Source organism: Schistocerca serialis, chromosome 5, assembly GCF_023864345.2.
Source record: "Schistocerca serialis cubense isolate TAMUIC-IGC-003099 chromosome 5, iqSchSeri2.2, whole genome shotgun sequence".
NCBI classification, from domain to species: Eukaryota; Metazoa; Arthropoda; class Insecta; order Orthoptera; family Acrididae; genus Schistocerca; species Schistocerca serialis.
Genome location: NC_064642.1, coordinates 208,263,345 through 208,284,271, shown reverse-complemented (window position 1 = coordinate 208,284,271; position 20,927 = coordinate 208,263,345). Strand labels below are relative to the sequence as shown.

Genomic DNA, 20,927 nt, shown 5'->3' with positions numbered 1-20,927 from the left:
CCACCATCAGCTTGAACAGTGCCTTGTCGACAACTTGGGTCTATGACTTCGTAAAGTCTGTGCCACACTCTAACCCTAGAATCAGCTATTACCAACTGATATAGAGACTCATCTAACCAGGCCACGGCTTTCTAGTCGCCTAGGGACCACCCGATACGGTCACAAGCCCAGGAGAGGCGCGGCTGGCGATGTCGTACTGTTAGCTACGGCACTCGCGTTGGTCGTCTGCTGCCATAGCCCATTAACGCCAAATTTCGCCACACTTTCCTAGCAGATACGCTCGTCGTACGTCCCACATTGATTTCTGCTGTTATTGCATGCAGTATTGCTTGTCTGTTAGCACCGACAATACGCCAACGCCGCTGTTCACGGTCGTTCAGTAAAGGCCGTCGGCCACTGCGTTGTCCGTGGTTAGAGGTAATACCTGAAATTTGAATTTGGTATTATTGTCACATTCTTGACATTGGATATCGCAATAATGAATTTCCAGAATGGAATGTCCCATTCACCTAGCTCCAACTACCATTCAGCGTTCAAAAATAATTAATTCCCATCGCGCGGCCATAATTACGTCGGAAACCTTTTCATATCAATAAACTGAGTAAAAATGACAGCTGCACCAATGCACTGCCCTTTTATACCTTGTGCATGCGACACTACCGCCATCTGTATATGTGCATATCGCTATCCCATCACTCTAGCCACGTTAGTATAAGTAATTAAGGGAAAGTCTACTAAATTTGTTTATTTCTTTAAAATACATGCGATACGTTTTTAACTGCACTGAACCAATATTTAACAAACTAAAACTCATGACTGAGGAGTCCTGTTGAAACTTAACATTTCCCAACCACGTGTATGTGTTTGTCGCTTGTCTATTGTGAACGCCAGCATGGACGTGATAGCCAGGTTTTCTACAGGGTAATAACAAAGTCGTGCAGAATAAACAGTAATCAAGAATATAAAACAAGAGCGTCAAATACGTTGTTGAAAACATACGCCCAAAATGCTTGCCCTTGTCAGTATCGCATGTAAGAACTCGTTTGTCAATGTTTGAGGCCACTTTGCGGAGTACATTGATACAAATGTCGCTAATCTTCGTTGTTACGTTAATCTTTCGTTCTGCCAATGCATGTGGCCTATTCTTACAGACCCATCGCAAAAAATTCTGGGGAATTTAAATCTGGAGACCGTGGGAGTCATAATATTTTAGAGGCGATTACATCAGCAAGAGCATCGCTTAAGAAATGAATTGCTCTATTAGACGCCCTACTGCAACCGGGAACAACGTTCCTCTGCCTCAAGAAGAGAAATAAACTGTGTAATGATGTCTTGCTACATAACAATTTCCATAGTAATGTGAGATTGGACAGACTGTCACCAAAGACTTTTGGAAGGGGAACGCAGTATCACATCCCTCACCTCAGCCACTTTGGTGTCGCTCAAAGTGGTCGGTCTACCGGTTCTGTTCTTGACTTCAACTGATTCGCATTCACAACGGCGCTGTATCTCGCTATTGTTCAACTTATCAACACTGTGGCATCCGCTTATCTTCAAAGAAATGCGTCTGCAGCACGTCCCTACGAACGAGTGACAAAGTACTAGAGAACAATTAAAATTTGTATGCATGTGTTTGGAGCTTCTGAAATCGAGGAGTCGGCCAGGAGTCCTCGTGGGTGTACGAGGAGAGCAATGACGTCCGCGAGCAGAGTGAAGTTTTAAGTGTTGAGTGATCCTCAGGAATCAATAGAGTAGTTCTGCCTGTACGTTAGACTCTGAAAACTCTCGCAAGTGCGTTTCCTAACGCGGGCGAGCAATTCAGATTAATCTGCCTCATTCTAGTCGAATGTCGCACTTCACAGTGCGTGCACTTGCTTCATTGGAAGTTGTCCGGAAATTTTACGTTTCTGCTCTTACAGTTTCGATGTTTAAAATCGCACTATTCCAGTTTCTGCAAACACTGCTCCAAAAGTCTCAACTCTTTTCTTCTTGGCACTCCTTTGTTGTGTAAAATAAAATTAAGTTGCATGTTTCACGAACAGTACCACAAGCAGTACATTGATATGTAAAGGACTGTTTCAATGCATATTAGTTGATGTGACAAGATAAAACTGTAAGAGCCGAATCGGGATTGGGTTCTGGAGCGCTGTCTTTTCACGGAGAGTACGTTACCTCGTACGACATCTGAACACGCCTCATGAACCGACTACAAGCCTCAACTTGTCATGACATTCTTCTCTGGGCCTACGAACAGGGCAAACACTCCGCTGTAGTCTTCTCTGGGAGATGCTAAAGCGCCTCACACCGCCATGGGAGTGTGTTCTCAGAGTTTGGAAGGAAAGGGGAGCGGAGGAGATGGAACCGTGAAAAGTCGAAGCTTTCAGCGGGTCTTCGAGGTGTACTCCATGAACACCTGCAGCATTTGCACCTACAGCACTGAAACCTGTAACGATGCAGTACACTGCAAGGTAGTGTATACAAAACTTTTCCATATTTGTTATCATGCTTTTTGAATCTATAAGGATGGGACGAAGTAAAACCTTTGCCATAGGTCAAAAAGTGCATTCTCACGTCATGCGTTAGTGGCTGCAACAACTTTATCTCAAGCTGCTTACAGGTACGAGAGCTATTGGGAAAGTAAGGTGCGATTGGTCACAAATTGGATACCACTGTGAAAATCAAAAATGTTTTATTTGCCTACTTCTTTACACAGTCGCCCATCCGGCTTAGACATTTGTCGTGGCATTGTACCATCTCTCCAATCACTTCGTCACAGAAGCCAGCCGACTCTGCTATCCACCAATTCTCTACGCTAATCCACAGGTCTTGTTCGTGCTAAAAGGTTGCCTTCGTAGCCGGCGGTTCATGTAAGGAGAGCTGAAACTCAGAAGGAGCCAGTTAGAGCCTGGAGTGTGGGCGACCAAAGACTTCCCATCAACAACGCTGCTGGAGCGTCTCCACTGCCCCTGCAGAGTGCAGCTGAGAATTGTCAGGAAGAAGGAAATGATTGACAGTTATCCTGTGTAGGCGAAATCTCTCCCCAGGCCCCGATACCTGGCGGGAGTTACTATTTTCTAGACATGTTTACGTGTTGACTGTGCCCTTACAACTGAAAAAAGCGACGTGACGCGATCTACGAGTATACTAAAGACACTACCAGACACATCTGTGCAAAGGTTCATCGGATTTTCACTGTGGTTTCCATTTCTCGCCCGATCGGGCCTTACTTTCCGAACAGCCCTCCTATAACGCCGACGCCTGCTTCTAGGTACAAGAATAACTACCGCACCATTTTATTCTTTCATGATTTATTTTACAAGCATGTAAGTTAAAAAACAATTGTAACAAATGTGAGAGTCAGTATGTAAGGATTTAGGACTGTGAAAGTAATTTCGTTTATGATTCGCCTGAAGGATGGGGCGTACTCTAACTAGGAATTGTCATAACGGTTAAAATAAGTATGAACACTTCAGGAAACGATTGGCGACTGTGAACGCCGTAGTATGCTATTGGTTCAGGTGATGAATGGACAAATTTTAAATATCAGCCAGTAGTACTAGGTGAAACTATCAAAACGTTATAAAAACTGAAATGATTAGAGAAAGTTACGCCGTGTATAAGATACTGACTGATCTACATGGACTGCTATTGGAAAGCTGCGTGTAGCCGAATACGTCTACTATCTGCTCAGAAAGTGTGCATTGAATAGGAAGTCTGTACTCACGATAACGTGGGATCTATGCATAGTATAAGAAACACTTATGAGCGGTATCTCTCAAATATTTTATTTGTGAAATGTGACTTGTGCTGGAAATTGATTTGCGTCAGCCTTAATTAATTCAACTTTTAGCATGGTTTCAGCTTTGGGTCGACTTACTGATGGGAGTTTTTAAATCGGTGGCTGCTGTTGCAATTCCAGCACATTCAGTGCTCAAGAGCAGTAAATATTGGTTAAAAGAATATAATACAAAGTTTATATTTTGTAGCTGGTGTTGTGACGCAGATCTCCAGACAGATGGTAACATAGCCCGCCCGGCTAGCCGCGCGGTCTAACGCGCTGCTTCCCGAGCGGAAATGCGTGCCGCTCCCCAGCACGAATCCGCCCGGCGGATTAGCGTCGAAGTCCAGCGTGCTGGCCAGCCTGTGGATGGTTTTTAACGCGGTTTTCCATTTGCCTCGGCGAATGCGGGCTGGTTCCCCTTATTCTGCCTCAGTTACACAACGTCGGCGATTGCTGCGCAAACACTGCCTCCACGTATGCATACACCATCATTACTCTACCATGCAAACATTTGGGGTTACATTCGTCTGGTATGAGACTTTCCCTGGGGGGAGGGGGGGGGGGCGGTGGTCTACTGGGGGCCGAACGCACAATAACACTGGTTTCGGTTTGGAGCGGCGGCGAGGTGAGTGGATTGCTGTGGCCTGTTGTGGGGTTGTGAACCACTGAGGGCTACGGCGGGACGAAGCCTCTCCGTCATTTCTAAGGCCCCGGTTTAATACACAATACACGATGGTAACACTGTCTTACTACTACAATGACGTTCACAAGCAAGAATAACTGACGTGCTCCAATTTTTAACTGTGAAATTATAAAAGCGAAAAATTCGATTAGCTATTTGTTGAAAGCATTTTAAAAGTAAAGTATGTACTTTATAACAGTCAACAGCAGTATGATAAAACCAATGACAGTGATTTCGAATAGAATTTTTCACAGGGCACATTTATTTCATTTTCAAGATAGACAGCAAGATGCTATCAACACAGAATTTTTATTTCTTTTTAAATAAGTACTGCTTCTTATGTGTTTTCTTACAGGGTGTCTACATGGACAAGGAAAAATAATTCCCGGATTTTTCCCGGATTTCCCGGTTGAAAATACAGCTTTTCACAGGTGAAAATACACTTTTTCCATGTTAAGTGATAGTATACTTTTTCCCGGCACTTATCAATCCTTTTATGGTTTATGGTTTGATACATCGGCGTAGAATTTCCCGGCACTATAGAAAATGAAACTCAGGGGAAAAAACACGTTTGGAAAGATCCTTGATGTGCAGCAACATATACACTGCATATTTCCGTGTTACGAAGGTATAAATTCGAATTCCACCAAACACCGCATGTTACTTTCCGAAGCATTAAAATCGAGATTGCGACGCGCTTTTGTAAGCCAGTCACAGCTCATCTCACATGATCTCGCCAGCTGATGACAGCATTTGACACGTGATGTAGTCAGCCAATAGCTAGATCACTCTTAAGTAGCGCGAACACACAAATAAGAAAAATTAATGGCTGAAATTAATGTACAATTGTTGCTACAAGAAAAGAAAAGCTATCACATATAATATTCGTCTCTAAGATTAATAAGCTGCAAGAGAAGCTAAGCTTCCACATATACTGTTGATCCTTTTTGCGTGTCATATATCACATAAATGTGCCAGTAAAATTTTTTAATAACGACGTAAATGTCTTATCTTCTGGGCTCGAAACTCTTCATATGGTCATCCCCAAAGAGTTGATTTTTAAATGACAATCAAACGCTCTGTGATTTAAGAAATTCGTCGTACACTCTCTCACATAGTTTATCTTACATAAACGGAAATTTACTTTGGAAGTAACGCTTTTCAAAGCGATATTCGCAATATTTTTCCGTAACCTATTAGAAAGGTACGTTTCAGCAGTTGCCAGAGAGCGCCAGATAACAGGCGTCACTGCACTTGCGCAGCTACGATGAGGCAGGAACCCCGTATGTTCGTGCGTGTGAAACATTAAAAGATCTTGCATTAAAACGATTCTAATGTAAAAAACTGTCACGTCACGCTCATTGGTGGCGATTTGTTATTAAGAAGTACTGCAAAGTCTTCCTAAAGCCTTTGACACACTTTGCTGTTGGCAGACGCTTGTATGAGCACTGGGTTTTGTTGCTGTATATGGCACATTTTCTTTGCGACTTAAGTTTTATTTTCGTTTTTTTCTCTCGTTCATGTTTTGTTGCTGCAGTATTATTCTGCAGAAGCGGGATACAGTAAAATTTTTGTCAGAGTATTGGTTCTTGCCAGTCAAAATCACAAAAATTTTACTGAAAACTAAAACAATGAAAAATTCCCGGGATTCAAAAATATTCCCGAGTTTTTCCCGGTTTTCTCCCGGAAGAAAAAATGCCCGGGTTTTTCCCGGATCTTCCGGTTGTCCCGGGTCGTAGACACCCTGTCCTACGATATTTTACATGTATTTTTAATATGTGCATGCATTAGTGGAAGTGTGTAAGAAGTAACAGCTGGTTAGTGCCCGGTAGAAATGTCTTCGCCACAAAGGGAACGTCGTTTTCTATTATTTTTAAGTTGTTGTTTAAAAACAAATTTAGTGTATTCACTGAAAATTCCCATTTCATCTAGCAAAAATGTATATTTATCTGTGAATTTGGAATAGAAACTGTGGCAAAATTTCACGATAGTCACACGGCATCACATATCTAATTTAACACTCAAGAGTAAATAACATTTTTTTCAGCATTAGTTCAACAGAGTGGGCGTTACCAGAGACAGGAAGCAAATCGAGGACATCTAGAAACAATTTTTTTTCATAATTCTTTTTATGTGGTTGTTGATGACAGAATCACTCTGTATGAAGGAGCAGTGGTTCGGCAGTCCTTGGTAGCACAACCAATTAAAGACACTAGACAAAGGAGGAGGAGAGCTGACGTTAATGCAAATGGCAAATACAAGACTAATACAAACACGGTACGAGCCACATTAACAAAATCCAGTAAGAAGCCAATATCTTTTAATTTTTAATTTTAGATATTTTTAAACCGAAAGAGTGCCTCTGTTAATAAGTTGAGAGTGGAGCAAATTTTACTAGGCACTTACGTATGCCGGCGACCACTTCACTTCACCTAAGTCAGGAGTATACATGGATGCATAACAGCGCCTGGCGGCCAACAACCCATCAAACAGCAGCGCAGTGCATGTCACCTAACACGCAGGCGTTTCCGTTGGGTGTGGAGGAATCCAACACGTTTGTTAAGTGCCGCCTTGCAGGCTAAGTAAACGAAATGTAAGTACACCACTTTACGGTTGTTTAAATGGAGTTAAAACTAGCTTGGGATAGTAAGAAGACAACCTTCATTGGACGACCATTTATAGAAAGCTACAGTTGTGGAACGAGATACCCGTTTCAGGGCGATTATTTTTAAAAAGCTTTGTTGCTCACAGTAGTAAAAATGTTGATGCATCGTGTGCGTCACCGTCGTCGTCGTCGTCGTCGTGTAAGACGAATGTCCTCATCCGAAAGTGACTACTCTTCTGGTGTTTCAATAAGTGATGAAAGGACGTGGTTTGATCCTCGAGCAAACCAGCCGACCATGTCTGAGGTAGCGTTATTTTAGAATTTTCCGTCCTGCGGAGCCCAAGCTGAGCCATTCAACTTGTCCCTGGACGCAGCCGTGTCGAAAAGGAATTGAAGAGGCCCGCACGGAGGCGGACGTCAGTAGCAGCAGTGACGAGAGGCAGCAAGCAGGGAAGCGAGCGTTATCAGAGACAGAAGTCAAGACCAGCGACCGGCGATCGATAAGGCTCGAGGCGGCCACAGGGGTGGCAGCGCGAGGGTCGGCCATAGGAGTATGGTGTGGGGACGCTGTGGGGTGGCGTCACTCTCACGCACTGCCAAAGGTCGAGCCCCACACCTCTCTCCACTAGAATTACTACATGGGTAATATTTCTAGAGAGCTCACGTAGGACAAAGTGCATCAAGTGCAGCTGGATTGTATAACTGAACTCAACAGATGTGTCCTCTAAATGTGCCAAACTTCATGTGATATACCTCCAACAGGGCAAAGACTGTGTAACATGTTCGCCAACATTTAGAACCCTACAGATGAAAAACGAGAGGCTCTCAATTAGTAACGCAGCACAGTTTCTTTCCCAAAAGCAGGTAGGTTTTATTCAGGAGTCCAATACACCATATTATTTCCCCCTCTTTTGCTGACAGAAACCTATTTTTAAACATAATCTCCGTTCAATGCGACAGCCTTACTCCATCTTACTGGAAGGGCCTTCATGTCCACGTGGCATCAATGTACTTGTCGACGTCGGAGCCACCGTCTTGCTGAATCAATAACCTCCCCATCATGGGAACAAGCTTCCCATGGAGCGCCTCCTTCATTGGGCAAAGCAGAAGGAAAGCGGAAGGTGCGAGTTTCGGACTTCAGAGTGGATGAGGAAGAACAGTCCAACGAAGTTTAGTGAGAATGTCTCGGGTTTGCAGGCTTGCGTGAAGCCTTGCGTTGCCATGGAGAAGGAGAAGTTCATACGCATTTTTGTGGCAACGAACACGCCCAAGTCGTTTCTTCAGTTTCTCGACGGTAGCACAACACACTTCAGAGTTAGTCGTTGCACCATGATGGAGGACATCAAACAGAATAACCCATCGACACTCACAGAAGACCATCGCCATGACTTTACCGAATGAGGCTGCAACTTCGGGGGAGAAGTGGTGTGGCACCATTCTCTGTTATGCCGTTTTGTTTCCGGTGATGATGTTCGACAAAAAATTGTCACGATTGTCCTCGTCACACGCAAGAAATTCTGCACAGATGATCCATCGTTGCTCGTATGGTCTTCTGTTAGGTGGCGAGGAAGCTAGTGGGTACCCGAACGACCGTGTCAGCACTACCAACAGAGACAGCCAGTTGTCCAGCGAGGTTTGGCTGTGATCCGTCGATCAACTCGAATGAGGGTGTCCACACGTTCAAACATTGCAGGAGTCACAGCTGTATACGGCCGTCCGGAACGCGGGAGATCGGACTGGTTTGCGCGATCTCTTTGCGATGATGAAGAACGGCTCGCCGAACGACTCACCGTGCGTGCTTTTTTACACTGCCAGGTCTCCGCAGACATTCTGCAAGCGCCTACGAATATCTGTGATACTCTCAATGGTAGCTCTCTGCTTGGAACCCACCGCCCTTACAGATACAATTTTCAACGCTATGTATAATGCCGCCAACTATCAGAGCTATAGGGACTGAAGCGGGAATGTTCCACAATTTCCAACAACAAATTCCACATTTTTTTCAACCGAATTTGGCCGAGGAAAGAAAGTGTTCCTATAAGGACAAATGCTGCCTTCTTAGCGCCGTTTTACACTCACTCTGTTGGACGTTCCTCGAACATTACATGTCCGGAGTATTATAGCCGTAACTAGCAGAATACAATGCTAAACGCTGGTTGCAGCTTTGGTGCTCAACTCGGCATAGCTGCTGCCCGACACTAGGGAAGGAACATTGGGATTTAAAGCACCGTCGACAAGGGAAGCCACGGCTTGGATATAGACAAGAAGGGAAAGTTCGTGTTAAGAAGGGATAATCAGTTTAATTATCACCTCCACTTTATCTATGTACTACGGTCGTTTCTTTTGCGTCCTCTAGCAGCGAGCTATGTGCTGCGACACGGAAATATATGTTTACAGGGATTCAGACATATATATCCAAGTAAATGAAAGATCAACCATGAAACTTTGTTTCTAAGCGATGATTAAAAAATTTTTGACTGCCTATTGCACTTCGAAGCAGCAGTGAAGCAACTGATAGAAAATATCGGCGCGGAAATGAATTTTCAAGAGGAAGAGATACCAATGTTAAGATTAACTGATGGATAGCATATCTGGCCAGATGTAAGGAAGACATAATAAACTGTTGAAATAGGGATAAAATGTTGGGGTGGAATATGACTTAAGAATATGTAGAGCAAATATAAGGTCATGGAGAGTAATAGAAGAATAAATGCACTACTGGCCATTAAAATTGCTACACCGGGAAGAAATGCAGATGATAAACGGGTATTCATTGGACAAATATATTATACTAGAACTAACAGGTGATCACATATTCACACAGTTTGGGTGCATAGATCCCGAAAAATCAGTGCCCAGAACAACCACCTCTGGCCGTAATAACGGACTTGATACACCTGGACATTAAGTCAAACAGAGCTTGGATGGCATGTACAGGTACAGCTCCCCATGAGGCGTCAACACGATACGACAGTTCATCAAGAGTAGTGACGCGTATTGTGACGAGCCAGTAGCTCGGCCACCATTGACCAGACGTTTTCAATTGGTGAGAGATCTGGACAATGTGCTGGCCAGGGCAGCAGTCGAATATTTTCTGTATCCAGAAAGGCCCGTACATGACCTGCAACATGCGGTCGTGCATTATCCTGCTGAAATGTAGAGTTTCGTAGGGATCGAACGAAGGGTAGAGTCACGGGTCGTAACACATCTGAAATGTAACGTCCAGTATTCAAAGTGCCATCAATGCGAACAAGAGGCGACCGAGACGTGTAACCAATGGCACCCCATACCATCACGCCGGGTGATACGCCAGTATGGCGATGACGAATACACGCTTCCAATGTGCGTTCACCGCGATGTCGCCAAACACGGATGCGGCCATCATGATGCTGTAAACAGAACCTGGATTCATCCGAAAAAATGACGTTTTGGATTGCGTGCAGCCAGGTTCATCGTTGAGAAGACCATAGCAGGCGCTCCTGTCTGTGATGCAGCGTCAAGGGTAACAGCAGCCATGGTCTCCGAGCTGATAGTCCACGGTGCTGCAAACGTCGTCGAACTTCTCATGCAGAGGGTTGTTGTCTTGCAAACATCCCCATCTGTTGACTCAGGGATCCAGACGTGGTTGTACGATCCGTTACAGCCATGCGGATAAGATGCCTGTCGTCTTGACTGCTAGTGATACGAGGCTGTTGGGATCCAGCACGGCGTTCTGCATTACCCTCCTGAACCCACCGATTCCATATTCAGCTAACAGTCTTTGGATCTCGACTAACGCGAACAGCACTGTCGCGATACGATAAACCGCAATCGCGATAGGTTACAATCCGACCTTTATCAAAGTCGGAAACGTGATGGTACGCATTTCTCCTCCTTACACAAGGCATCACAACAACGTTCCACCAGGCAACGCCGGTCAACTTCTGTATGTGTATGAGAAATCGTTTGGAAACTTTCCGCATCTCAGCACGTTGTAGGTTTTGCCACCGGCGCCAACCTTGTGTGAATGCTGTGAAAAGCTAATGATTTGCATATCACCGCATCTTCTTCCTGTCGGTTAAATTTGGCGTCTGTAGCACGTCATCTTCGTGGTGTAGCAATTTCAATGGCCAGTAGTGTACCTACTTACCATCGAACTCGGAACCACACGGTAATGGAAGAAGTTAAAGAATTCTCTTATATGAGAAGTATGATACAATATTTAAAATGATCCATGCAGCTTGCGAGATAGAGTAGGTCCCCACTGATATTTATGCATATAATAAAGCAAGTCCTCCCTCCCATGAACCATGGACCTTGCCATTGGTGGGGAGGCTTGCCTGCCTCAGCGATACAGATAGCCGTACCGTAGGTGCAACCGCAACGGAGGGGTATCTGTTGAGAGGCCAGACAAACGTGTGGTTCCTGAAGAGAGGCAGCAGCCTTTTCAGTAGTTGCTGGGGCAACAGTCTGGATGATTGACTGATCTGGCCTTGTAACACTAACCAAAACGGCCTTGCTGTTCTGGTACTGCGATGGCTGAAAGCAAGGGGAAACTACAGCAGCCGTAATCTTTCCCGAGGGCATGCAGCTTTAGTGAGTAGCATGGAGAGCTGCATCAAGCCAGTCTCAGGACTGAAGACCACAACAATAACATTCAGCTTAACGACCGCAGAGGTATAATAAAGTGCACAGGAGTTCATCCTCTGACTTTCTTTCGTTCTGAATTTGTTTCCTAGAAGGGCAAATGCTGGTGTCTCAGCAACGTTTTATACTATCTTTCTCGTTAGCCTCCAGCCTCTACGGAGGAAACATGGTGTCCAGTACTATTTGAGTTTGACTATAATATCATGAATATTCACTTTATTCACTTATTCTTTTACTCCTTCTCTTTAGCTGACTTATTTTACTGTCTTGTAGCAGTTATTAACTGTCGGTCTTTTTAATACGATGATGTACAGCCGTTACGGCACCTTCCATGACCAGCGGCGTACGTCGGCCCCACATAATGCCACCCAAAACAGCAGGGAACCTGCACCTTGCTGCACTCGACGAAAGAGACGGTAAGGTTGGCCGTGCAGGCGACTCACCATGGGCTCCACGAGGTCGCCGATGCGCGCCTCGTCGAGGCTCTGCGGCGACAGGTGCCTGAGCATGTCGTCCCAGATGATGGGCGTCACGGACGGGTACTTGGAGCGCACCAGGCCGGCGACGCGGGCCACGTGCGTCAGGAAGAGCGCGTCGCGCATCTGCGTGCGGCAGCGCGGGCACTCGCCCATCTGGAACACCTCGTCGCAGCCGATGTGCAGGTAGCGCGCGCCCTGGTGCGCCTTCATCACCTGCAGGACAACCGAAACAACACGCCTCACCGCGCTGCACAACTCCATTCACACTGGTAGAGTGAGCACTCGCCCTTCTTAACACTACGTTGCAGCCCACGTGCTGGTAATGTGCCACTTCCTGCGTCTCCATCACCTGAAAAACAATCCCCACACGCACCACCTTGCTGCACGCATCACTACCCACACTGCTGTGGGCACCCGCCCATCGGGAAAACGTCGTCGCGTGTAAAATACAGTCTGTAGCTCGTAATATATTTCGGTTTTGATATTTACTCCTTTCCTTGTTTGCTGCAGTTCTGAACACGAAATATATGTAGAACGCCAGCGATAAAATCTTTCGTACGGAATGAGACTTATTGAGAATAAAATCCAAGGAGGTATTTTGCTAATATAATTTCGTCGAATCTGATTACCTCGGCCGGCCGGTGTGGCCGTGCGGTTAAAGGCGCTTCAGTCTGGAACCGCGTGACCGCTGCGGTCGCAGGTTCGAATCCTGCCTCGGGCATGGATGTGTGTGATGCCCTTAGGTTAGTTAGGTTTAATTAGTTCTAAGTTCTAGGCGACTGATGACCTCAGAAGTTAAGTCGCATAGTGCTCAGAACCATTTGAACCATTTTTTTTATTACCTCGACGAGCAAGTTGTGTAATCGTTACAACAGTAGGGCACAGAGTGACGGGTTGGAAGGGCACAGGTAAAGACATTAACCATATCTGAGTTACGCGTTTGCTTACATTTGGCATAGGAAAGTATACAATTTTTGAAGGACATCATCTTTACGCCAATGGCTGTTATAAGCTTTTATTACACTATTGCCGTTTCGGCCTTAAGACATTATCAAGTGATGTTATGGCTTTAAGCCATGTCACCGTAATGTAAGCTGACACATTTGCATGTCGTTGTCAATACTGTTAAATACACTCGTGACGTTGTTACACAGTACGAGCACATGTATTCAAACATCGTAAAACAACAGGCTACTAATCAAGTAGTAGCTTCATGTCTTAGGTTAGTTAGATTTAAGTAGTTCTAAGTCTAGGGAACTGATGACTTCAGATGTTAAGTCCCATAGTGCTTAGAGCCATTTCAACCACTTGAATTTGAACTCTTGTTTTTCGAACTTTATCCCACTTGATTTTTGTGCAATTTGTTTAAAACATCATTCTGTGAGGTGGTTTCCAATAAGGCCTTTGTTAATCTTATTAGAATTTGAGAATTGCACTTTATTCACTGGCTTGCAACATAGAGTTTCATACGTTTCATTATGAAGTTGCTATGATTTTTGAGTATCGAAAAAATGTGTGATTAGTAATGTGCTGCACTAAATTTCTGTGGTACAAGTCCTTAATCCGTCTGGACAAGTTATTTTATTATAGCCAACAGTTTTCTCTCTTAATTCTTTGATACCTGTTGGTATAATTTTTAACACTTCCATAACAGTACAACGAAAAACCAGCCAAAGTTGCTAATTTCACTTTTTTATCCACTCAATGACTAGATTCGGGCCAGGACCCATTTTCAGATCATTGAAACATAGTCAAAAACGGTATTTCCGAAAATGCAGATCTGCATGCGCGCTGCCTTTTCGTTAGCATATTTTTGACATGGTTTTGCCATTTTCGAAAATACCTTTTTGACGTGTTACGATGATATGACAATGGGTCCCGGCCAGAAATAAGTCATCGAGTGAATGAAAAATAGGGAAATTGCAACTTTGGCTGGTGTTTGGTTGTACTGATTAATAGAAGTTGCTGGCCTACAATTATTATAGCATGCTGGAATTTCGTACTTTCAAAACGGTTTCAAGATGGAAGGTGTTCATATTTACTTCTAAAAATTATTTTTGCCCATTAACTGACGCAAATCCACTAGTAAAACAGCTTTTCAGACAGTTTATTGCATTTTTCATTTTTCATATGGTTCCTTATACTTGAGCTACGCTACAGGCGCATGAAAAACATGTTTTTGGTATGTTACAGCATCCATTCAACTACTTTCAAATATCGGACGTTTTCTGTGATACATTTCGGTAAAACATAATGATATTTTTTTAAATTGCGGTCAGATCAGACGTGACGCGAAAAATTCCTGAAATCAGTAATTTTTTGGTTCAGGGTTATTTACTCTATCGATTTTATATGATTTTGTCCATATTGCTACAAATGAAAAATTTGGATCGTGGGCCCTCATATTATTGGTGTTGTGTCTAGTGACTAAGGTGGTTATGGAAAAGGCAACCGCGATCCACTCATTGTTGGCCGAATTGTACATCAATGTGGTTCGTTATACCGAGTTCGAAGTGTGTCGGCGGCCAGTCATGTGGAAACGACGTAAGCTGACGGAATCTTCGCGATATATATTTCAGGAACTGTGGAAGGAGATATTGAAGGAACGTTTGGTCCAGTTTGTTGGGAAAAAGGTCCTTGACATAACCGTCAGTTAACAATATTACCCCATACATTCACAGCGAACTTGTGTTGCCAGGATTCCGACACACCAGTGTGTTTGAGTTTTGTCACGCCGTACGTGGCTAATCCCGCTGCTAGACATGGCCCTCTTGTAAGCAATGAAGCAAAAAAAATTAATTCTGATTTTATACCCTTTACTGTACAAATCAATTTGCAAACACCCCTCGATATGGGACGTCCGTAGGCAATTATTGCACCTTTTGTGGACACTACGGATTGCCGGCCACTGTGACCGAGCGGTTCTAGGCGCTTCATCTGAAACCGCGCTGCTGCTATGGTCGCAGATTCAAATCCTGCCTCGGGCATGGATGTGTGTGATATCCTTATGTTAGTTAGGTTTAAGTCGTTCTGAGTTTAGGGGACTGATGACCTCAGATGTTAAGTCCCATAGTGCTCAGAGCCATCTGAACCACTTTGAATTTGATGCTACGGATTAAATTTTTCTTCATGTAAGGTTCTAAAAAACAGTTGTTTCGCTTGTGTTCACAGCTCGAACACAACCGCCACCAGTCGCTTATAACACATTCTCATCGAGGTAGGGTGTTCCAGCACGGCCAGTATCCTCCATTCTAACACGGAAGAATCTGGTTTCTCGTAGGCGCGCATGCGCAGACGAAAAAGTACTACAAGACGTGGGTATGATCGCCGCGCAACAACTCAGCGTGGTGTCCTTTGCATTCAGTGAACCCATCCACTAAGCACATATCGGTCACCTCCTCATCAGTAATCCTTACTGATGTGTAACACTGTTAAGGTACAGCAAGACCTGCCATAAAAATAAACCCCACACAGAACCAGGTAGTAGTGAATGCGAGACTGAGGACAAAGACGGCAGTAATATTATCAAAAGCAAGTATTGTGAGTGAATGGAACAAGGTTGTTACCGACCAAGATACAGAGCGCATAAGGTCACAACTGAAGCAGATACACGCGGTGTTGCGAAGCAATTTAAATTACTTAATACAGGCAACTATTTTCCTTTGGGGGTATACTGAAATAATAGCCCCACATTCAGCGATCATAGACATACACTCGATTGACGAACCACACACCATACACCAAAACATAAGAAAGGAAATAGGAGTAATTCGCAGACCCAGATTGCTGACGGACGTCGATTTGCAGCAGGATCTCGGAACGATGCAATCTGCAGTCTGAGTGGTGCTGTAAGACTGTTTGCAGATAATGGCGTCGTTTATTGTCTAGTAAAGTATTCAGAAGATCAAGCGCTATTCCAAAGCGAATTAAATTAGATGTCTGTATAGTGAGAAAAGTTACACATCACTCACTTTTCCCTGAATATGGGGGAGGGATGGTAATTCCAAAGCCACCCACACCGTCGCAAGCCAGCACCCTGCATTACGCTGTGATATAGTCGTCTAAAGAAGGTTGAAAACCGGTTGACCGAATAAACAGATATTTTAAAAAAATTGACTGGTTGCAGTTTTCAGTGTTTATATTGAATAAATATTCACCGATTTTTAAACTAATGGATAAGCGTAAAATATTAGAATATGTTTTTAATAATGTATTACAGATTTAAATTTTCAGACTATATTACAGATTTAAATTTTCAGGAAGGATTTGAAAAATTTTCCTTTCGGATTTAAAAAATGATACACAATCTTTTAGAGCTCTAGGTATCGAGTGAGTTTTTCAAATAGGCTGCACCTTGAAATGCCAGTTTAGCTTCAGGTAGCAGAGGTTTGGAATCGTGGCTTCTATTGCTCTGGCGAACACGGCAATTGCCATAACCGGATTTCTCAGAAACTTTACTCTTTGGAAGAAGTGTCAAAATAAGCGAACAAGGGATTCAGCTTATTCGTTGATATTCGACCGTTTCTGAGAAAACGACGGTTAAAGTTTTCCAGGTACTTTATGTTCCTTTTAACGAGTAACCAGTTCAGCCGAAACGGTAGCGCATTGCCAGTGTCCCACCTTCACACTTTTGCCCCCGCTCAAAAATCTGGTTATTATTTTTAAATTTACTTTTCATTTATCTACCCACGTGCGTAGATAACCGAACGAATATTTTCCAACGTATATTCAAATAACGTTGTCCTTATTCGTCTACTAACTGCATGTCTGGTGAATGATTTTAAAAAAGAGGAACGATTAATGAATGAAAAAATTACATGAAATTGATATTGGCGTACTTCCTGTAGTGTATCTTGACTCATAATAATCATCTTAAAGCGCCGGTTTTCGGAAAAGTGATACGTTATGTGTGGTTTGCCGCAAAATTATTGCCAACGCGTGAAATCTTCAGCAGTGTAAACGTTTCTTTTCCGAGTGAGATTCATATGATGAAATATCGCTATGGCAAAACCTGCCTTTGCGCGATGCTCGTGGTGTTCGGAATTTCTGGGTTTCGATTGTTTCTACGATCGATATCATCCAAGGGATTGCACCGGATCATATTGACAATAAACATAAGAAAAAATGCAAAACTAAGAATTGATGTCAGAAGGAAACATAAGAATACGAGAATTTAGAAAGATTGTAATCTTGAAAATATACACATTTAATTTTGAAGGGTGGTCCACTTAAACGTTGAACACAAATACACTCCTGGAAATTGAAATAAGAACACCGTGAATTCATTGTCCCAGGAAGGGGAAACTTTATTGACACATTCCTGGGGTCAGATACATCACATGATCACACTGACAGAACCACAGGCACATAGACACAGGCAACAGAGCATGCACAATGTCGGCACTAGTACAGTGTATATCCACCTTTCGCAGCAATGCAGGCTGCTATTCTCCCATGGAGACGATCGTAGAGATGCTGGATGTAGTCCTGTGGAACGGCTTGCCATGCCATTTCCACCTGGCGCCTCAATTGGACCAGCGTTCGTGCTGGACGTGCAGACCGCGTGAGACGACGCTTCATCCAGTCCCAAACATGCTCAATGGGGGACAGATCCGGAGATCTTGCTGGCCAGGGTAGTTGACTTACACCTTCTAGAGCACGTTGGGTGGCACGGGATACATGCGGACATGCATTGTCCTGTTGGAACAGCAAGTTCCCTTGCCGGTCTAGGAATGGTAGAACGATGGGTTCGATGACGGTTTGGATGTACCGTGCACTATTCAGTGTCCCCTCGACGATCACCAGTGGTGTACGGCCAGTGTAGGAGATCGCTCCCCACACCATGATGCCGGGTGTTGGCCCTGTGTGCCTCGGTCGTATGCAGTCCTGATTGTGGCGCTCACCTGCACGTCGCAAACACGCATACGACCGTCATTGGCACCAAGGCAGAAGCGACTCTCATCGCTGAAGACGACACGTCTCCATTCGTCCCTCCATTTACGCCTGTCGCGACACCACTGGAGGCGGGCTGCACGATGTTGGGGCGTGAGCGGAAGACGGCCTAACGGTGTGCGGGACCGTAGCCCAGCTTCATGGAGACGGTTGCGAATGGTCCTCGCCGATACCCCAGGAGCAACAGTGTCCCTAATTTGCTGGGAAGTGGCGGTGCGGTCCCCTACGGCACTGCGTAGGATCCTACGGTCTTGGCGTGCATCCGTGCGTCGCTGCGGTCCGGTCCCAGGTCGACGGGCACGTGCACCTTCCGCCGACCACTGGCGACAACATCGATGTACTGTGGAGACCTCACGTCCCCGTGTTGAGCAATTCGGCGGTACGTCCACCCGGCCTCCCGCATGCCCACTATACGCCCTCGCTCAAAGTCCGTCAACTGCACATACGGTTCACGTCCACGCTGTCGCGGCATGCTACCAGTGTTAAAGACTGCGATGGAGCTCCGTATGCCACGGCAAACTGGCTGACTCTGACGGCGGCGGTGCACAAATGCTGCGCAGCTAGCGCCTTTCGACGGCCAACACCGCGGTTCCTGGTGTGTCCGCTGTGCCGTGCGTGTGATCATTGCTTGTACAGCCCTCTCGTAGTGTCCGGAGCAAGTATGGTGGATCTGACACACCGGTGTCAATGTGTTCTTTTTTCCATTTCCAGGAGTGTATCTCTGGAACAATAGACACTGAGAAACGACTTTCACTGGTAAGGCAGGCCCTCATGAAATTAAATATTACAGATTATCTAAAACGTACGCAAATAATATTTTCGACACAAACCTTTTTTTATGGTCACCCCTATTACTTCTCAAACAATCAATAATATGAAATATCACAAAAAGAATGGTATTGGTTGCATTGCAATACGTCCATTACATTACGAGCAATTGCAAAGCGAAGTTGACGCTTGAAATAAACGAAACGCGCCGCTGTTGCATATCCCGACACGCTAGTAATCGCGATGCGTTTGACGTACTACTACGCAACAAGCTCTGTACTGGTTGCTGTTTACCCTGGTATTAAATGGAATGGAAACAATACTGCAATACTAGAATGCACATAACGGTAGCGAAAAACCAAATATCACTGGCCAGGGCGAACGTAATTAAAGGTTGACCAAGGATTTAATAGAATGGTAAATGGTACCTGTAAGTACTCGTGCGACTGGACATCTCTAATCTGTACTATTTCCAGTTTACTTAATAACAGCGCAAATAGCAATAAGCACAGTGGTTGTTGCATCGTAGTACGACAATCACGTCGTGATAACGAGCGCCGTGGGGTTCACGCTTTTATCTCGGGACCTGCAGTAGCGGCGCGTTTCGTTTGTTTCAGTCTTCAGTTTCACCCTGCAGTTTCTCGGGATGTACTTGACGTATTGTGATGCAACCAACGACATTCTTTTCCCGACTTTTCATGTCATTTATTGCGTAAGAAATAATACGGGATGTTCATAAAAAAACCAAAGTTTGAGTTGAAAATAATATTTGCTTACGTTTTACAATGTCTCATACCATTTACTTCCATGAGCCCCTGTCTTACATTCATACCTGTGAAAGTCGTTTTTCAATATTTATCGTTGTTCCGGAGATATTTGCGCTGAAAAGTTTAAATGGACCACCCTGCGTAATAAATGTATAACACTTACTGTGAAATCCAATTCTAGTTTTACATTTGATTTAACGCCCTAGTATCCGCTAACTCGATAAGAAACATTCATGGGACGTGGGCAGATAAATTAAAAAACTGAAATAAAATAAAATCAATAAAAATAATAATTGGATTTCGAACAGGAGACGCAAAAGTTTGAGACCGCGGCACGGGGGCTATTCCATCAGCTGACTTGAACTTATCGCGCGCTAAAAATCATCTAAACTACGTGAAGAACTTTGACGGTCGTTTTTTCAGAAACGGTCGAGCGTCTACACTATTGTTCGGTTATTTTGACTCCTCTTCCACTGAGCGAGGTTTCTGGGAAACCAGGATATGGCACTTCCCGTGTTCTCAAAAAAAAAAAAAAAAAAAAAAAAGATCAAATGGCTCTAAACACTATGGTACTTAACACCTGAGGTCATCAGTCCCCTAGACTTAGAACTACCTAAACCTAACTAGCCTAAGGACATCACACACACCCATTCCCGAGACAGGATTCTAACCTGCGACCGTAGCAGCAGAGCGGTTCCGGACTGAAGCGCCTAGAACCGCTCGGCCACAGCCACCGGCTTCCGTGTTCTCCTCATGAGTACAGCCCTAATGGATTTCCAGAATGCTCAAAAAGTTAAACCTAAGGCGCCTACCGGATTGGCGAGGCAAGGTACGTGGCGCAAGACATGCGTCTAACTTGCAACTTTGAATACACACAGGCTAATGGCGCAGTGCCTAACGGACTGACGAGATGTATAAACGCTGTACTGATTATATGGCATGCCACACTTTCGTCAACCGCCACGTCTGTGTTTGTGATGGTTTACGAAAGTTTCTTGATTGTGTGATTGTCTATGTACCCAGAAACCGATACAGAGGTCAGTATTGAAGCTAAAACGTGAGACAATAAGATATGAAAATATCATTTTTTTCAATCAGTTTCCTCATAATCGATTGCATAATGAGGAACACAAATCAAAATCAAAACTTTCTTCTTTACATGTAAGATAAAAATTTTAATGGCTAACTACAAAAATGCATGTAGCTTTACTTCATTTGCATGAAAGATTAATTAAACTGACTAAAGCCAGAACACCTTCATGGACCA

At 44.3% G+C, this 20,927-nt stretch overlaps 1 protein-coding gene across 1 annotated transcript in view; it reads right to left on the bottom strand.

Moving 5' to 3' along the window:
* The window catches only part of LOC126481853 (hexosaminidase D-like), a gene marked incomplete at its 5' end in the record, with an annotated part of 157,399 nt that overhangs the window by 75,461 nt on the left and 61,011 nt on the right, over positions 1 to 20,927 (bottom strand). Inside the window, one exon of the mRNA XM_050105813.1 lies at positions 12,138 to 12,386. Coding sequence (XP_049961770.1) covers positions 12,138 to 12,386 — 249 coding nt within the window. The remainder of the gene's footprint in view (positions 1 to 12,137; positions 12,387 to 20,927) is intronic.